The sequence below is a fragment of the Branchiostoma lanceolatum genome, chromosome 5, assembly GCF_035083965.1.
Source record: "Branchiostoma lanceolatum isolate klBraLanc5 chromosome 5, klBraLanc5.hap2, whole genome shotgun sequence".
Taxonomy (NCBI): Eukaryota; Metazoa; Chordata; class Leptocardii; order Amphioxiformes; family Branchiostomatidae; genus Branchiostoma; species Branchiostoma lanceolatum.
This window is the reverse complement of record NC_089726.1, coordinates 3423741-3441543: the sequence shown is the minus strand read 5'-3', so window position 1 is coordinate 3441543 and position 17803 is coordinate 3423741. Positions and strand designations below refer to the sequence as shown.

Sequence of the window (17803 nt, the reverse complement as noted above, 5' to 3'; positions counted from 1 at the left end):
GGAAAGTCTTACGGACAAGACGGAAGCAGCCACCAAAACTGTGGAAAGTGGAGGATGTAGTGCAAGAGGAGATTAGAGATGAAGGTGAAATCTGGGTAAGTTACCACGTGTACTTTGATACTTCAACTGTCTTACATGCCGTCTTCCCCAACATTTGGCTTTTAAGTAACATCTTGGGATACTTAGCACAATATACGTTTAGAGTGATACCACGGTAGTAAGGAATTATAGAAATTAGGCAACGTTTTGAGAAGGTGTGGCAATTTTATTCAACCTTATTCTGGTAAGTAGGTCCTCTCCTCCTAAGTAGGTCATACATGACACATGTAATGGACACTGAGCATTTATTTCATAATCCATGAAAAAGACAGTTGTGAGAAGATCGTGTTGGAGGGCAAAAGTTTACTTACAAATGGTGGAAATTATGTACAAAACCTTGATATCATTACCTGAGAATACACACAATATTATTTGGCAGGTGAAGGTGAGATGGGCAGGGAGCTGGCCAGGGCAGCAGCATTCTTGGGTCCCCCTCCAACAAAACCCAGAGTTGGAGGCCTACCTTCACCATCATAGGGAGGCCACTGCTCTGGGGAAGGGAGCTGGGGGGACTCAAGAGGACCCACCCTGTATCCAGTATTTGAGGACTGCAATCCTCACTGCCATAGGGCAGTGCAGCGACAGGGCTGGCCAGTATACCAGCAAGGCCAGCCTGACCATCCCCTTCCCACGGGCAGATTTTGACAAGGTATATACACAAGTCCTTTTTTGCTTCCATTATAGCAATATATACATTATTACAATATCATATAAACATAGATTTACAATACAATTTAATAAACAGAATGTTGTCTGCTCTTAGCCACCTGCATTTTTCTCATTTCAGCACTTTCGTCAGCTGAGCATAGTGGGTTGGATGGCAGGAGTTTCTGGGCAACCAGAGACATTCTCCTGCCATCCAAGGGAGCTCATCCCCGTCCTAGGCAGAGGGTGGCATCGGAAACCTCTGAAGTCATCCTCTGTCGTCCTCGTCACAGCCGTGCGTGTCACCTGGGGCTACAGACCAGTGGTCAGATATGACCACACTGCTTGCCCCAGGTGCACGCACAAGAGGGCTGAGAGGCTCAGGCCACCAGAATGCTGTCCAAAGGTAATCATATCTATCAAACTCACATACATTACAAACAACATTACAATAATAAAAAAAAAACATTCAATACATAATCACTGCTTAAACAATCAGTCCATACAGACAGTATTCCACAAAATACATGTTTTCTCATTCACAATTATATGTTTGAATATTTACAGGAGAAACAACACATTGACGACGGCTGGATTTCCCTACTGCTTACAAGAGAGCTGATAAACACCCTCCACCCAAACAGGTACACTTATAAGAGTATCTACAGTACTGGTCCCTTCAAGTTAAGACTCGTCATCGTCGTCCTCTTCGAACCGTTCCACTTCATCCTCTTCCAGCACCTGCTGTTCTTCTGCTAAAAGTTAAAAAAAAAAACAGTTTATCAATCTATACCAGATTAATGGCATCCCGCTCATTCTATTAGGGGCAGTACTTTGTGATGTGTACAGCAGTGAGATTTATGGAACAGCCAATGTTTAATGTCACCCAAGTAAAATGAATGACAGGCTGGAACACTATATATGGATGATACACAACAATTCTACACTCTTTTTCTAGTGTGGAAGACAGGGCAGCTACATGTAGTTGAAATATAATGGTACCTAGGTAAAATGGTATTCCAAATCTGACAAACCTGGCAAGGTGGCTTTTCGCTGGGAAGCATTTGGGCCCATATTAGCTTTCGTCCTGTCTAGGCCATTGAGCACGGCAAACAAGTCTCTGTTTTCATATTCCATAACCTGTAAAAATCAGATTTAAAACGTTACAATTTGCACTATTTGTACAGTATGGTCATTACAATTTGTGTCTTCTGTCACTTGCTTCACAGGAAATGAAAGGAAATGCAGTGCAGACATCATCATACCTGTGTTGTCCATGTGCTGCCCCTGCCACTCCTCTGGCTTCCGTGATGAAATCTCCGGTTTTGTGTGTGGTTTTTCTAAGCGGAAAATAACACTTGTTTTTTAATTATTTTTACATGAACATATGTACATAGTAGAACATCTCAAAAGTGCAAACAATTGTATACAATTAGTTATCTCTTACTAATTCAAATGTAAAATGTAACACATACCTGCTCAACGCTTTCACAGGAGAGATCATTGATGAACTTATACTTTGACAAGAACTGTGGAATATGGTACACCAAAGTATGTATATATGGTGTAACATGCTGAAAGAGATAAAACAAAGGAAATATAAGGATTAATATTCTTGGGCAATAAGTAACAGTGACAACTATTGCAATTGTAATGGTTTCAAATCAGTTTTCTGGCTACATCATTATGTGGTTTAACTTACTTCATCAAATGTAGCCAGGCGGAAGAATTTTCCCCACTTGACCGCCTGTTCCTTGAAGGAAGAAGGCGTCAGGTAGCCCTCCTCGCCTGGGCTAGACTTCATGGCCACTGCCAGCACCTCAAAGTCCTGTAAATGTCAGCATATTGATTACAGATGGATAGCAATAACATATGCTGTGTCTGCTTTCGATCTTGAATTAGAATTACAGAAATTGGAGCATTAGAAGTGGAAATAGCTTACTTTCCACAGTTGGATGATGTTCGCAACTATGAGAATTGGGTTGGACTCCTCATCATCTTCTTCATCCTCTGGAAGGGGAATCTGAAGAAAAAAATTGTTTCTACTATTCAATACATGCATATGTGAACAGATGCCAAAACTAGGTATTGACAAAATCTCCACATACTGCATAGTACCAAATTTTTCCCACGTACCTGATCACTTTCGAGGAACCTGGATAACCTCTCCACAAGGGCGGCCTTCAAGCCAGTTTCGGGCAATCCATGTTTTCGAAGCTCGACCTTAAGCTTCGCCACAGACAGGCTGGCTATAGTCAGCCCTCTAGGGCTCCACCTGTCTGTAAGCACAGCATTAAGGTTGAGCTTTGCGAAGACTCGCTCCAGTTGTTTTGCTGTAAATGAAATCAGTGTTAGCCCATGTCTCTGCGAATTTGATACTTTAGCTGGGAAATTTGATTGAAATGTTTAAGAACATATAAAACATACTGGGTCATCAACCGTACCATTCAGCTGCGTCCATGTTTTCACTGATCCCTTCCCATCGTCTCCAGCCCCTTCCATGATTCTGAAGGGCACGCCGATCTCCTTCATCGCCCTCACCAGCTGCTCTATCCTCCGCTGGTTAATCGCCCACACAACAACCTGTATTTAAGGTAGAATTCACATTATGATGCTATCAAGACAGTGCTGAAAAGTCATTAGTACATAGCACAAATATCAAATTGAAAACAACATTGAAAAAAGGTTGTTTTGCTACCTGATTAAACATCTTGCCCCGGACTCGCATACCCTGTAAAAGGCATAAGGTTTAGTATTGATATTGATATTTGATAAAAGAAAGAAAGAAGTAACATTTCAAAAATCGATTATCTACAAGTTCCCACCAAATACATACACAATGTAGAACGTCTGGAACAATGACTTCAGATGGCAAGTGTAGTAATGGTGGCAGAATATGCCCCCTGTGGTCTCTCTTGCCAATGTATGTTGTGTGATCCCCAGGGCGCCTCTGTATGTCCCAATCGTCGACTGTGCAGATAAATCAGAAATGTGTATTATTCTCATGTTTTACCATACTTTGTCATGTCTCAGACATTCAGTTTGAAAACACAGTAGAAGATTGCATTTAGAAATCTAACACCATGGTATACAGTAGCCGAGATTTTTGGTCAGCTAATGTACCACAATGTATATATGTACAGCATGGAAACATCTTCATATATAAGATATTGTAACATGATTATGGGTACTTACTGTTGAAATTGCAGATTTCCTTCTTGGTGCAGTGGCACCAAATACAGAAGTTCTTGCTACTCGCCTGGTTCAGGCCCAACAATGTTGCTAGGAACTTCCAATCTGCTGTTAGGAACCTTGAATTTGCACAGGGAGAAATCATGTTTAGATAAACCATGATACAAAAATTTGGATATCCCGATTTGTTTCTTCAGTGGCAAGCATACTTTCCAGTCTAATGGCTACTACTTGCTGTATTTTGATGATAGACTTCTAAGTTTGTACACATGGCAGCAAAAAATACATGAAATCCATCTACTTACTAAAAAATCAAGAAACACTGCATACCATTTGACTTTGATGAGCTTATCATCAATGACTATGCCATTCTTCCCAATATCTTCTATTTCCTTGTAAACAAGGGCTGCGGTCCTCTGTTGTGTATCATGGTCCTCTCCTCCTAGGAACATTAAAGGATACGTAACATTATTGATCGCATTGTGTGTTTTTTTCATTTAATCAAAACGTTTATGATGAGGCAGATGGGCTTAATTTCATCCAAACTCCAATTCAGAGCAGGTTGGCAAGAGAGGTTTTATGTATGCCACAAATGTCTTAAAACTCTTACCTTCATATACAAATATGCAGGCTTCCTCGTCTATGGTGTGGTGCAGCTGGGCACTCTCCGTGTTCTCATCAATGGTATCCCTGTTTGGGATGATCCGGAGAGTGCCCATAACTGCACCAATCCTGTTGTTCCGAGTCACCTGTCTGCCATCTCCAGAGAATCGAACAGATATTTGGTCTCCACAATCTTTGTGTTTTGGGTGGCGGAGAAGGAAGGTTAGCAGCTCCCTCACTGACCGCCGCGCCATGTTGCATGCCTACAATGCAGGAAAACAGATAAACTGAAGTGAAATGCAATTGTGCATTTTTTGTTAAGATGCGGCATGGCAATGTTTTGTCACAGGAAATTGTTGACTTTTTTTAATAGTAATCTTACCTCTTTGTCTGTGGTGATTCCAATCATCTTGTTCTGCTCTTTCTTCTCATTCCCAAGTTTGTACAGAGGTGGCACAGTCTCTGGGGACATCATTCTGATTTCATGATATCCCACATCAGAAATGACAAATTTGTCCTTGATCCTGAGCCACTTCTGTATATGCAGGGTTTTCTCAGCTTGGGTTCTCTCTCCATGCTGAGGTGGGCCTTGTGGTTGGGTGTTCCTCTTTGGCCAGGTGACCTTGTGGGGTTTGTCTTCACCTTCTAGCGTCAGCTCCACCTGTGTTGCAGATGGACTAAGTTTTAGAAATGATATTGAACCTGGTTAAAATGAATATCACTATCTCCCCCACATCTGAGCTTATCATGAATAAACAAAGGTTCAAACAAACAAAATCTACATTAAAATGCATATGGCAAAGTATAGTTTTCCATGATCAGGTAAGGCCTGAATGTTGAGAAATGATGAGGATCTTATTACCTTTGCTCTTTTAACCTCCGAGTTGAAAGAGTTAAACGTTTCAAAAAGCCTCTGTTGATAAGTTTCCTTTCTCTTCCTAGCCCCTCTCGGCTGCAGCTGGCTAGATGGTGTCTTTGAGCCCATTTTACGGTGACTTCTTACTCTGGACTTGGCTTGGGTCTTCTTGGCATTGATCCTCTCCTTGAGTGCATTTACTTCTCTCAGATGTTCCTCTTCTTGAGCCTGGAGTTGTTGTATTAAATCTGCAACTCTTGCTCTCTCTTCTCGAACTGCTCTTTCTGCCCTTTCGCCATTTGACCTACATTCTTCTAATCTTCGTTCAAAATCCCTAGCTCTCTCTTCTGCGTCTAAACGTTTCCGTCTCTCCTCATGCAGAGCTGCCTGAGATGCTTGTGGAGGCTGTTGTACTGGAATGTACAACACTTGCCCCTGCTGGTACATCTGTTGCTGCTGTTGTTGTTGCTGCTGCTGTTGTAGTACATGTTGCTGCTGTTGTTGTTGTTGTTGCTGCTGTTGTAGTGCATGATGCTGCTGCTGTTGTAGTACATGTTGTTGCTGCTGCTGTTGTTGCTGCTGCTGTTGTAGTACATGTTGCTGCTGTTGGTGGTGATGTACCCCATGTTGCTGGAAACCTCTGATGCTGAAGTTGAAGAAGTTTGATGTGGCGTATGGCTGTCCTGGTCCAGGATTTACTTCAACGTCTCCAGCCATTAACAGTAACCATAGGATAACAACGCTGCAACTGTAGCGCATTTTGTAGTGATCGTACGCCACAACAATAGCTTAGAAAAGAACCTCTCACACGCCAGAATATCTAAGAGCAGCCACTTCCCACAAAAACGTTACCAGTTCTGTCTCAAAATGCGCGCGCAATCATGTCTGTCTGCCCCTTTCGTTACGAGGTCACAACCCTTGTCAGTTATTCCTTCCCAGGACGGGGAAGTATACTATCGGATTCTTTCTACAAGAACACAAATGCATGTTCAAAGTACCTCTAATACTAGTAGCTTGTTGGGGAGGGGGGCCGCTAATCTTTAGAACAAATCACAAGACCAAAGTAATTAAACGATATTTTTGCTTTATTAAATCAACCACTCAAATCCAAAGACTACGTTGTATCCTCCAGGGTTCAATCAGCGGTCTGAATCAACGTAACACTTACAAAAAACACTCACATAACTGTAGAAATCTTACCAAAACAACCCGGGCGGCCATCTTGTTCACGTGGGTAAAATACGTCATTATTTCCCTGTTCAACAACCTTTCCCTACCCATTTTCCTTAAAATGGAATGGTCCGCAGGGCCGGGGGATTCCGCGTGCCACATTAGCATACCCAGCCGGGCGCGCGGGGCAGGCCCAGGAGGGGCTCAGGTCAGCCGCCCAGATGTCGGCTGTCAAGACTCGTGCCTTGGTTACAGTAGGGTCAAATACAGGGGTTCTATTTTGTAGTGATCGATGTCGACCACCTTTGGGATTCGGGGGTGTATGGACCAAAATAAACGATAACCTTGTGTTTCATTTATTCTTAACACACTGACATCTTAGTGCAGTTTTCATAAGATACTAGTTTTATAGGCTCACAATACGTAAATAGACAAATCATGCATCTACTGCAAGACGACATAATATAGAGGGGATGATTCTTTGTGTACTTTAGGCTCATTGCATTATATTTCCATACAACACATAGAAGTACCGTCATTTTTTCTTTGCACAATCATTGATAGCTTGGTTGATTTGAACTTATATTTTCGTTCAGTTCACCATGAGGTTTTATTTTTGTTCAGTTCACCATAATCTGTCCTGTGATATTTTTTTACCAGCTGAAGATGAGTACAACGCCTACACAGACTACCTAACAATCACTTCCCCAGTTCAGAGCCGTTAACAACCATCTGTGCATCAGACTAGGCAGTAGACATTCTTCTATTCGTTAAGTTTATCACAACCTCTCTTGTGAAGTCAACTGATGATAAGTACACTGTCTATATAGACGGCATAAAGAACATATCACAAGGACAGATTATTCAGTTTGGTGGACACTAATTTTTATTCAACATAATGCATCAAATAAAGGTCATTTCGCCCCTTTAAGCGCTTTCTGTGAATTAAATTAGGCAGTAAACATAAGCCAAAAAGACCAAGATCGCGAATGCGTTACTCGACGTTGCGTGTTCCGGAGAGCCAGAGACGCAGTCGTCCCACTGTGGCTCTGTAGGGTCCGGGTCTGTCAGCTTCAGGCTTCGCTCGAACACGGTAGGCGGTTCGGGAGGATAGCTTTCTAGCGACAAAGAGAAGATGTCGCCATCTTTGTCTTCTACATCGGCAACAATGGTGGGGATATACGCCAACGGTTCTTCGGCCCGGAGGAGAATGCGGTTAGCGGAGTCGGTAGGGAGAACTAGACCGCGTCCGATCAGACCAAGACTGAAGTACAACTTGTCTTCAGTCGTGTTCAGGCTGATGGTCAAGTTGCCTGTCGCATGGTTGCCGTAGACGCCTTCGTAGTCACGTTTGTCTCGCGGGAAGTTGTCCGAGACTTTAGGGACGGCTGTGCTCCTGGTCCGTCGTCTCGAGTATCGTCTCGTCTCCCACCAGGGCCGTGGATACGTGCAGGCCGTTGAAGAATTCAGCCAATGGTCCTTACCTATCGATGAGCAAAAATGTCATTGCCATCAATACTTTGGGTCTTTTCCTACCTTATACCTTTAAATCTTTTGTCCGTCTCTACTTTAAAAAAAGAACTGGTTCAGAGCTATGGGATGGATCGGCTTATTTCTCTACTAAAAACGAAAATGAGGTTGGACATATGAAATGTGTAGCTTATAAAGATTGTTTACGTTAATTCCGTACTCTAAGTAAAGCACTGACCAACATACCAAGAACCTTTTGGTCAGTCCTCTGACCCTTCTCAATGTGAAATTACCCAGTATCACATGAGCTGAAGTGACGTGTGACGCCAGCAACGGATCTGTGCTTTACTTTGTGTATGGGATTACCGTATTAAACCTTTGTAATGTTAAAGACCGTCATTGATTAATTTCCATTAGAAAATGTCACAGATGATGTTTCGTTCGAAAATGTGTACCTGTTGGTTACCAGAATATTCTTTAATTAGTGACTTAAGAAAAGTAATGAAACGCGTACCTCCTACTTTCTTAAGTCACTGATTGAAGACTATTCTAGTAACTGGCCATCACACGTGAGTGAAGAATCCCTTCAACGTGTACCTGTTAGAATATCTGCGGCCTGGTAGTGGATGACGTCATGGATGTCGTTGGCGGATGTGCTGGGACCGTTCAGGGACGTGAAGACGCCTCCCGACGCGGAAGGATACAGGGACAGCAGAGAGGTGAAGCCTACCATGGATCCGCGGTGATAGACTCGTCTGTAGCCTGTGTAGAACACACACGAAGTCTTGTAGCTTGAAATAAGTATACTAGTAAATAGCTGGATTACCTACTACCACATACAGTCAGCGATACAATACTGGCAATGAGGACAGTATATGTACTGGCATTGTATATGTACTACGCGGTGGAATTCGTAAGGATAACAATCCACGGCCCATATGGCCTCAAATAGGCTATGGGAGCACCTTTACCTTATCAAGATTACGGATCTCTGTATGTATATTATTAAGTTATAAAAAGTTGAGTGTAGTGCCATGTCATCGACTAAAAGCAAAATAAGGAAAATACAAGATACGATTCCTTTTGTGGGCTATCTTTTGACAGTGGGCACGTGAGTCGATGGAAAACACGTCATGATATTGGTATCTTTTTTTTCAATTTTGAAGAATAAACAGTGTTTTGTTCAACATTTACTCAGAAGCCACAGCGCTCCAGACAGCCTTCTTGCATGAGAGGAAACTGAAACATTGAAAACATCACTCACGACACTGTCTTCATGGCAACATCAAGTACCTCTGTAGGATCCGATCGTCCAGCCCAGTCCATAGCCTTGCGTCAGCCACGCTTCTACCGGCCAATACGGCTCGACTTTGTCCCAGGACGATGGCATGCTGAAGTCTACCGTGTGGGTCTGACGTAGCGTGTCCTCCGGTACCACCGCGCGGCCGGCCGTGTCCCTCCCCCCGCTGAGGTGGAACTTCATGTACCGGGCCATGTCCAGGGCGTTGGACACCACGCCCGCTGCAGGGAGATGCAACTTGACAGACCTGGGAAGGAGATGTGCAGGAATAGTAGCCATCGTATGCTTATGCTTCCCATTTCAAATCCGCGGCCAGGAAAACGAAAAAAAAAATTCATACCAATAAAATACACAACATACGGTTAGGAGTAATTTTTAACGTTTTGTGTCTTTTGTTGCCTTTTATATCGTATTTTTCGTTCCCATAAGCTGCCCGGCCGGCCGGGTCCCGGATTGGAAATGGGACCAAAGCATTAGGACGTCAAAACTGAAAAATTTGTCTAGCAGTGTGCAATGCCTTCGTACCACTACATAGTCTCTGATAACCACGTTTTCAGATGTTCAATTGATTCTGATGTTGGCTCTTTGAAATTGTCGGGAAATTGTTGAGTGTTGCGACAAATTTTTGCTCTGCCAGAATTTTGCTCTGTGGGTATCACTTTTACGATCAGAGTAAGGTAAGGGTCAGGGTTATAGGCAGGGCCAGGAAAAATTACTTGGACATAAAGCCACTTTATCAGGAGTTTCATCGAAGCCTATGGATAAAGTGAACCTATAAACACTATTGATTGTTGGGGCAAATATTTGGCAGGGGCACATATCTGGGTTGACACCGGCACCGCACGCACACACACACACACACACACACACACACACACACACACACACACACACACACACACACACACACACACACACACACACATATAAACACACACATATAAACACACACACACACACACACACATACATACACACTGACACACACACTGACACACTCATATACACATACACAAACACATATACACACACACACACACACGCATACACACACACACACGCATACACACACACGCACACACACACACACACACACAAACACAAACACACACACACACACACACACACACACACACACACACACACACACACACTTACATACCTGTACTCCTCGCGACTGCGCATCACAGACTCGCCACTTCTGTTGTAGGTCAAGTACGTTTGGGCGAAGTTCGCGAAGTCTCCAGCTTCCAGTGCCTCAGCTAAGTACACGGTGTCGTCCATGCCGAGAAGCTGTAGGATTCGTTCCCGCAGGAGGCTCTCGTAGGGTTTTCCGGCAAGCTTCTCAGCGACGTGCGCGGCGAGTGTGTACATGACGTCATTATAGCGCCAGGTGGTGCGGAACGGGTAGATCTGCCTGTAGTACCGCACTCGTCTGCAAGGGGAAATTCTCAATGACATTTCATATCATTTTCAATTACTTCTTGGGTAACTTTACCGTGTTTTGCGCCTTACATGGACACAGGACGAAGACCAGTAGATTACATAACTTCCTAGATATCTTGGTGAAGGTTAGACATCCAGCTAACTGTAAGGATACGCCAAATGACAATTTTTGAAATAATCAGACGTTTCAGACAGCATTTTAGTCAGCTTTAGACAGTTTAAGTCTGTTTTAGCTAGTTAGTCACTGATGAAAGACAGCAGATGCTGTCTGAAACGTCTGATTGTTTCCAAATTTTATCCAGTTACTTGACTGTCATTTGGCGATTCCCATATGTTATCCATACAATTACTATCTAAATAATCTTTGAAAGCTGCAAGATGCAAGAGACAACTTTGTCTTGTCAAACTTTTCCATACAAGATTCCTCCAAATGCCCCCAAGTTCTTTAGGAGTTGTTATACTTCGATTTTTCACCTATATCTAATTACAATTATTTGTCCATTCAGCCGGCTGTGAGTGAGTTATCAATGTCTAGCAAACCTAGCCCGGTATCCCAATCTCATCTCAATGGCCAAGTCCTAGTCAAGTATGCAAGCACTTCAAACGCGAACGTGAAGTTTAGAAACGAAAACAAATATTGACTTTGGCCGATACCGTATATCAATTCCAAAGTCAAGGCTGACGTTCTCTTCTTTGTCCCTCACCAACCAATATAAATAGGTAATATTTTAAAAACATAACTCTCTATACTCAATGCTATCGTCGGATTTACCAGGATTCATCTCAATGGAATTGAATAGAAAATTTAAGTACATACTGACTTGTGACAACCCATGCATGGTATACATTGGGAAGTATATCAAAGAATGTCTAGACGTTAGAAACTCCTCCGATGATTATAAAATCCCATTGTCATCCCATACTACTACACCATATTGTATAAGATGACTGATGGGCCTAATAGAATGTTATCTATGTACAAGTGAATACCATACTTTGTACCTTGTACAATTGTTGTGCAATAAAGTTATTATTACTTAAAAACAGAGCATGCATTTGAATGCAGCTATCGCAACATTGGAACAAATACCAGTACTGAAATACACGAAATCCCACCTTGCAAACTCCGATCTGTCGATATCTTGTCCCATTACCACAGCAACATACCACGGGTTCTCCAGGGCGATTTTGTGCGCTAAAAGATCTCTCAGGGTCGCCTCTTCTGTGCGGAACTGGTCCCTGAACCTGAAGGACGGCCCCAGGATGTCCGTCAGGACGGTGTCCCAGCTCACGTCTTCCCTCTCCCCGAGAATGGACGCTAGCAGGGCTGAGGTGAAGGACTTGGAGATGGAGCCGACTCCGAAGAGAGTCCTGTTGTCCACAGCTTGCCCCGTCTGCAGGTCCCTTTGACCGTACCCCTTGGCGAAAATGGTCTGTCCGTCCTTGACGACGGACACGGTGAGTCCGACTACAGGCCTGGACTGACATGTCATCAGGTTCTGAATAAAAGTGTCGAGATCCTGTAGCCTCTGCTGCAGATCTTGGCTGGTCATGGTTAAGGCCTGCCCGACTATCATAAAGCAGACCACAAGGACCGTGTTCACGGTAGCTCCCATCTTGCACGATGAAGAAGACTGGTATCAGAGGTGGGGCGTTGTATAACCCCTGGGAAGAGATTGTGTAATGTTTATTCCCGGTGAATCATTAGCCAGTAAGGACACTCACATCGGGGAAACCAGCCAACAACTGAAGGAAAGGTACAAACAGCATCGTAGGGCTACAGCAAGCGGATACTCATCCCCCATCTACCATTACGTTAAACATCACCAAGGACGTGACAACGGACGTCCTGGACCGTGAACCTGAAAGATGGTACGAACGCGGAGGCAGGGAGGCCATCTACGAGCGAATCTACAACGCCACCTTAAACAAGAAGGGAGGACTTGGTTCGCGTAAAACTCTCCAGTATCTGGGACCACGCCCTGGCCTCCCCCACCCAAAGGACAATAGCAGTTCCTATTATGGCATATAAGACCTATCCTAACTCATTTTACATATCATCATCAATGCCGCTTATGCATGAGTTTGTGACTTTGCCATGTTCAATCGTTTTTTCAAGTCCATTCTAGTGACGCTGATCTGAGTGATGGATGTCACTCGAAGCGTCCGGAGGGAGGTCATATCCGCAATTTTATCCAGTATCAGAGTTTGAATTGAGCATTAGCCAGTAAATTATCTCGAAGTTTGGCGGATCACGTGATTGATGACGTAGCGCTTTATTTGATGATGCTTTGCTCCTGTCTGATGTTAGTACGCAGCTGGTATTTGTCTACTTTTGAAATTCTCAAAAAAGTAGTACAAACCATTGGATCACATATGACAAACTCTTGACAACCGTAATGAAGCGCAAGCTAAGATGGTTCGGTCATGTGGTAAGATCGTCAGGGCTTGCAAAAATTATACTACAAGGGACAGTGCCAGGTAGCCGAAAGAGAAGACAGAGGAAACGGTGAGAAGACAACATAAAAGAGTGGACAGGACTAAGCTTAGCGGCAGTGAGAGCGATAGAGGATAGAGTGAGGTGGAGAAGGAAAGTGGAGGATTTATTTATGGTGCCCCAACGACCCCAAAAGAGGTCAAGGGATAAGTGAAGTGAGGTGAGGGCTATGGAGGAGGGCTGGTGCACACGGCTGGCTAAGATAGCGTCATCTTAAATCATTAACTATACAACAAATATTTCATGTTAGGGTACGTCTTAAGTGATAAGTAAAGAAGTACATAGAAGGTGATAAATAGCAATAAGGATATTCAGATAACTGTCGGCATAGATAAAGAATCATAACTCCAGGGTACCGTTACAAAACGCTCTTTAATGCATTTAAAGTATGCTTGAATTTTATCTATTACACCACATAGCCTGAATGAATGAATGAATGAATAAATGAACTTTATTGCTCGACAATTTTACGTGGCACAATGTATGAATTGATGGGGCACTTACATGCTCAGCCATTAGCAATGTAATTTTATATGGTTAAAGAATTGACTATGAAAATCGACAAGGGTATACACAATATAGGTAAGAATCTACTAATAATCTTGAATCATCGAATACACAATAATAAACATTTAGCATCTAAGATACGCTGCACAGGTAACAAAAAAGCTCCCTCTAATACGGGTTACTGAAAGAACATTGTGAGGCTTTTGTCCGTAGAATTGAATTACTTTCAATGCAAATTATACTCTGAATGCTATATGTAGTGAACTGATGGCAATTTTTTGTGTGCATGATCTAGGGTAAATATTCTCAACATAGAATGAATAACATTGGTAAATTTCCTATAGCTTAATTACGAACGCGCCCATATAAAACACGTATTATAACATGTAAGCCTATATATAGAGTGGAAAAACTCATGAGTGAGACCTTTTGGGCAATGAACTCCTGTTACTAGTCTGGTTTAGTGTCTCAGGTTTGCAGCTGGTCAAAGTGTGAAGCAAGGATCATCAGTGACAGAAGGAAATGAAATCAGTGAGAGAAGTTGTGTTTTGAGATGTTTTATCAACGTTTTTTATGTGTGTCTCTGTGTGATTCCAGAAATTCACTATTTAACGATTAGCACACACGTCCACTTAGAGGAGATTATATGGTATGTTGTTATTTGTTGTATGGTTAACCAATGTGCAACTAACGCGGCATGGCACAGAGCTGGAACGGATGCGGCTTAAACGTCGCACCAAAGACGCCGTCAGTGTTTGGAGGAGGAGCGCCCTCTGGCGTCTGGAAGGTGAAGGACTGCAGCAGGGTCGAGAAGAACAGGAAAAGTTCCATCCTGGCCAGCTGCTCACCAAGACAAACACGTCGGCCTGAAAAGATAGAATGTAAAAGAATAGAAAGTATGTAATGCTTACTGTGGTGAAATACGTGTGATAGTATCATGTCTAATCCTGATAATTACCTCCTGAAAAAGGCATGAAGGACTCAGAATTGTTGATGACGTTCCCTTCCGCGTCCAGAAACCTTTCGGGGTCAAACCGGTCCGGATCAGGCCAGTAGGCGGGGTCCATGTGGAGGGAGTACAGGTTCGTCAGGATCTGGGACAATCGGAAAGATAATGAGGTTACAAACACAATTTCTCGGACAAATTGCTATGTACAAACTTCAAGCAGTTTCTCACTTGAATAGAGGTCACAGGAGCACATGATAAAGTTATGTAATTACCTATGAAATAAGGAATCATTCCTGCAAAATTATAGAAAAATTGTGAAGTTTGATAAAGGTATAACGTACTGGTTTCTGGTTGATCAGAACACACGATACACAAGAGTAAATTGCGAACCTATAAATGAAGGGATCATTTCTGCAACGGTACAGAAAGGATGAGTAATCTTATCAGATGAAGCTAGTCATACCTGGGTTCCCTTAGGAATGTCATATCCCTGCACTTTAACCTCCTGCGTGGTGGCGTGGGGAACTCCGAGGGGAACAAGGGTTCGGATCCTCATGACCTCCAGCAGACAGGCATTCACGTAGGGCAGCTGGGAACGGTGGGACAGGGTGGGCAGACTCTCACCAATGACGGCATCAAGCTCCTCTTGTACCTGTTTGAGAGAAATTGCACCCATACAACAACTGATAATGTAAAGACTTCTTAAAGCCATAAGCAAAGCACAGTATATCTTGCAATCTTTGTCCATCCCTCCGATCTAGAGTCTGACAGAGGCAAACACTGAAACGTTTTGAAGAAGACAAATCGCTAGCAAGTACCTTGTCTTGGATGTCGGGGTTCAAAGTCATGTAGAGAAGACTCCACAGCAGTGTGACGGTGGTTGTGTCCGTTCCTGCTAAGAACAGATCCATGGCCATGTACATGACGTATTCCTCTGTCAGACCGTCCACCTTTTCCTGCTGTTCAAGCTCCAGCAGGCAGAAGTCGAGGAAGTCTCGCGGGTTCTCGCGATCCAGGTGTTCCCGATGGCGAGATATTTCCTCTCTTACCTCATTTTTGATCTTTAAGATTGCTTCCAACGCAATGATTCCGGATCTGTTTACTAATGAAATGCAACGAATGATGTCACATCCATGCAAAAATTTTGGAACAAATAGCTATATATATTATGACGCCACACAACATTTCTCTAACATGTATGTCTCTTGCCACCTTGCCATGAAAATCTTCCAGACCCCGATTTTCTTCCCCTTGAACAAGTTTGCTTTTGATTTTGGATTGAAGCCAAGGATTAATTGATAACCTTGGAATTCTGTAGCGATCAACAAAAGGGTCACTCTCACGTTAATAGGTAAATGATTAAGATATATACCAACATAACTCCCCGCCACAAATAATGATGATGAGTATCTGATAATAAAACACGGTGCTCACTCCTATATATTACATACCTTACTTATAATTTTTGACCGACAAAGATTACACAAACTCGAACCTGCCTGTATTTGCTGACAAAAATGTATTTCTAGTTCAACCTACCGACAGGAACGAAGCGTAGCAAGGGGAAAACGCTGATGATCTGTCCAGCTCCGAGTTCAACTGATAAGGTGGCAAAGTCCTTCGTGAGCTCTCGGAACGTTTCATCCTCGTAGTCATAGCGCTTTCCGAACGCCATGGAGCAGATGACGTTTGCCACCGTCACGGCGACGTCATGAGAGATGTCAAAGGGCCGTCCATTGTTTTCTGCAATCTGAACAGAATTTGATTGTCAGCAGAAACGGCCTTATAAGGTGGAAACGGTCTTATAATATGTTGGTCAGAGGTCATGACGATCATGATCCTTGAGTTTTTAGTCCATTTTTGTTTGTTTTCATAAAAGCGATTTCTCATTATGGTACAAACGCCGTCGTGAATTGCATTATTCATATCTAACAATACATCAAGAAACAACGGTCAGAAGAGAAAAAAATTCGATATGAGCATGCCTCCAATACCTTTGCATCAACAAGCTTAATAATTCAGGAAGGTTTATCCTTGGTTTCATCTTACCCTGTTGCGGAGACAGTCCGCTTCCTCTCGGATCTTCTCCTCAATGCCCCCACGTCCGACCTTCATGCCCAGGTTCCTCAGGGCGGTGGTAGCAAACCTCTTCCTCTGTCTGAACCCGGTCCCCCAGCGTGAAACAACGATATCTACAGGAACGAGGAATATGTCTTCAGTATGTAATCCAATAAGATATACATATGCTGCTAAGAGGACAATGTGTTGACACAATTCAGTGAGACAGTATAGATGACACAAGGTACTTACGTCGTACGAGACACGAAAGACGACGTGGACCTTTTCTGTCACAAGACAGCTCATAAGGTGTCCACGACTGTCCTAGATTTCTGTTGTTCACCTGTCGTGCGATTTGTTTTTTTTTTAAATATATATCTTATAGAAGTTTACCTTTTCCGGAATCAGTTACCGCATCAAATAGGTAGTTTGGCGGCCTGGACGCGAACAGCTCGGACCTGTCCACGAGCGCGTCCTTGACGGCAGTGTAGCCGCTCAGAACCACCACGTCTTCCATCCCCATCCTGACGGTGAAGACGTCCCCGTACTGCCGCCTCCACGCCGCCAGCTTGAGGTGAGGCGCTCGGCCCAAGGCGAGGAGGTGCCCGAGAACAGGCACACGTCCTGCCGGGTAGGGAGGCAGGTTTTGGGAGCGCTTGAGTATAACACTTGCCAAGAGGAAAGTCGCACAGAGGACAAGAAACGTCTGCAGAGTAAGCCCAGAGATCTGCAAAATCTTCTGAACGGACTCACTTATCCAACTAAAGACTGCGGCAGCCATTTTAAGTCAGGAATGCAGTAAACAAAAAGGCTCGTGACTCACCCGTGGGCTGGTCATGAACTCTTTGACATTGTGTACTTTGAACTTTTAGAATGTCGGTGTGGTTGTATTGTTGTTGCAGACCACAGTATTTCGCCTAAAATTGTTTAGGTACATGTACAGGTTCGGACCTGTACTAAAACCCCTGTACCGATACATGTATCTGTACCTATACCTGTACCTGTACCTGT

General features: G+C 43.4%; 4 protein-coding genes across 5 annotated transcripts in view; all 4 read right to left on the bottom strand.

The window, feature by feature from the left end:
• Window positions 1-17803, bottom strand: part of LOC136434465 (uncharacterized) — a 125638-nt gene that overhangs the window by 9897 nt on the left and 97938 nt on the right. The gene's annotated exons all lie outside the window — the stretch shown is intronic.
• On the bottom strand, window positions 388-6841 carry LOC136434455 (uncharacterized). 2 transcript variants are annotated; one of them, XM_066427256.1, is made up of 14 exons: window positions 4922-6841; window positions 4547-4802; window positions 4267-4378; window positions 3940-4055; window positions 3581-3714; window positions 3443-3475; window positions 3189-3327; window positions 2881-3077; window positions 2687-2767; window positions 2447-2572; window positions 2220-2318; window positions 2010-2084; window positions 1779-1884; window positions 388-1499 (listed from the first exon to the last, which is right to left on the bottom strand). In XM_066427256.1, exons 1-14 carry the CDS (start codon window positions 5012-5014, stop codon window positions 1429-1431), a joined length of 1638 nt encoding a protein of 545 aa, XP_066283353.1. In that variant the 5' UTR covers window positions 5015-6841; the 3' UTR covers window positions 388-1428. The 2 variants fall into 2 exon arrangements, with proteins under 2 accessions (XP_066283353.1, XP_066283354.1); XM_066427257.1 differs by having other exon boundaries at window positions 388-1496.
• LOC136434451 (uncharacterized) lies at window positions 7426-13512 on the bottom strand. Its single transcript, XM_066427253.1, has 5 exons — window positions 11898-13512; window positions 10498-10770; window positions 9329-9582; window positions 8633-8797; window positions 7426-8049 (listed from the first exon to the last, which is right to left on the bottom strand). The coding sequence occupies exons 1-5, from the start codon at window positions 12395-12397 to the stop codon at window positions 7511-7513; spliced, it is 1731 nt and encodes a 576-aa protein (XP_066283350.1). The 5' UTR covers window positions 12398-13512; the 3' UTR covers window positions 7426-7510.
• Window positions 13632-17787, bottom strand: LOC136434453 (cytochrome P450 2U1-like). Its single transcript, XM_066427254.1, has 7 exons — window positions 17186-17787; window positions 16784-16926; window positions 16274-16484; window positions 15553-15836; window positions 15198-15386; window positions 14744-14879; window positions 13632-14651 (listed from the first exon to the last, which is right to left on the bottom strand). Exons 1-7 carry the CDS (start codon window positions 17571-17573, stop codon window positions 14473-14475), a joined length of 1530 nt encoding a protein of 509 aa, XP_066283351.1. The 5' UTR covers window positions 17574-17787; the 3' UTR covers window positions 13632-14472.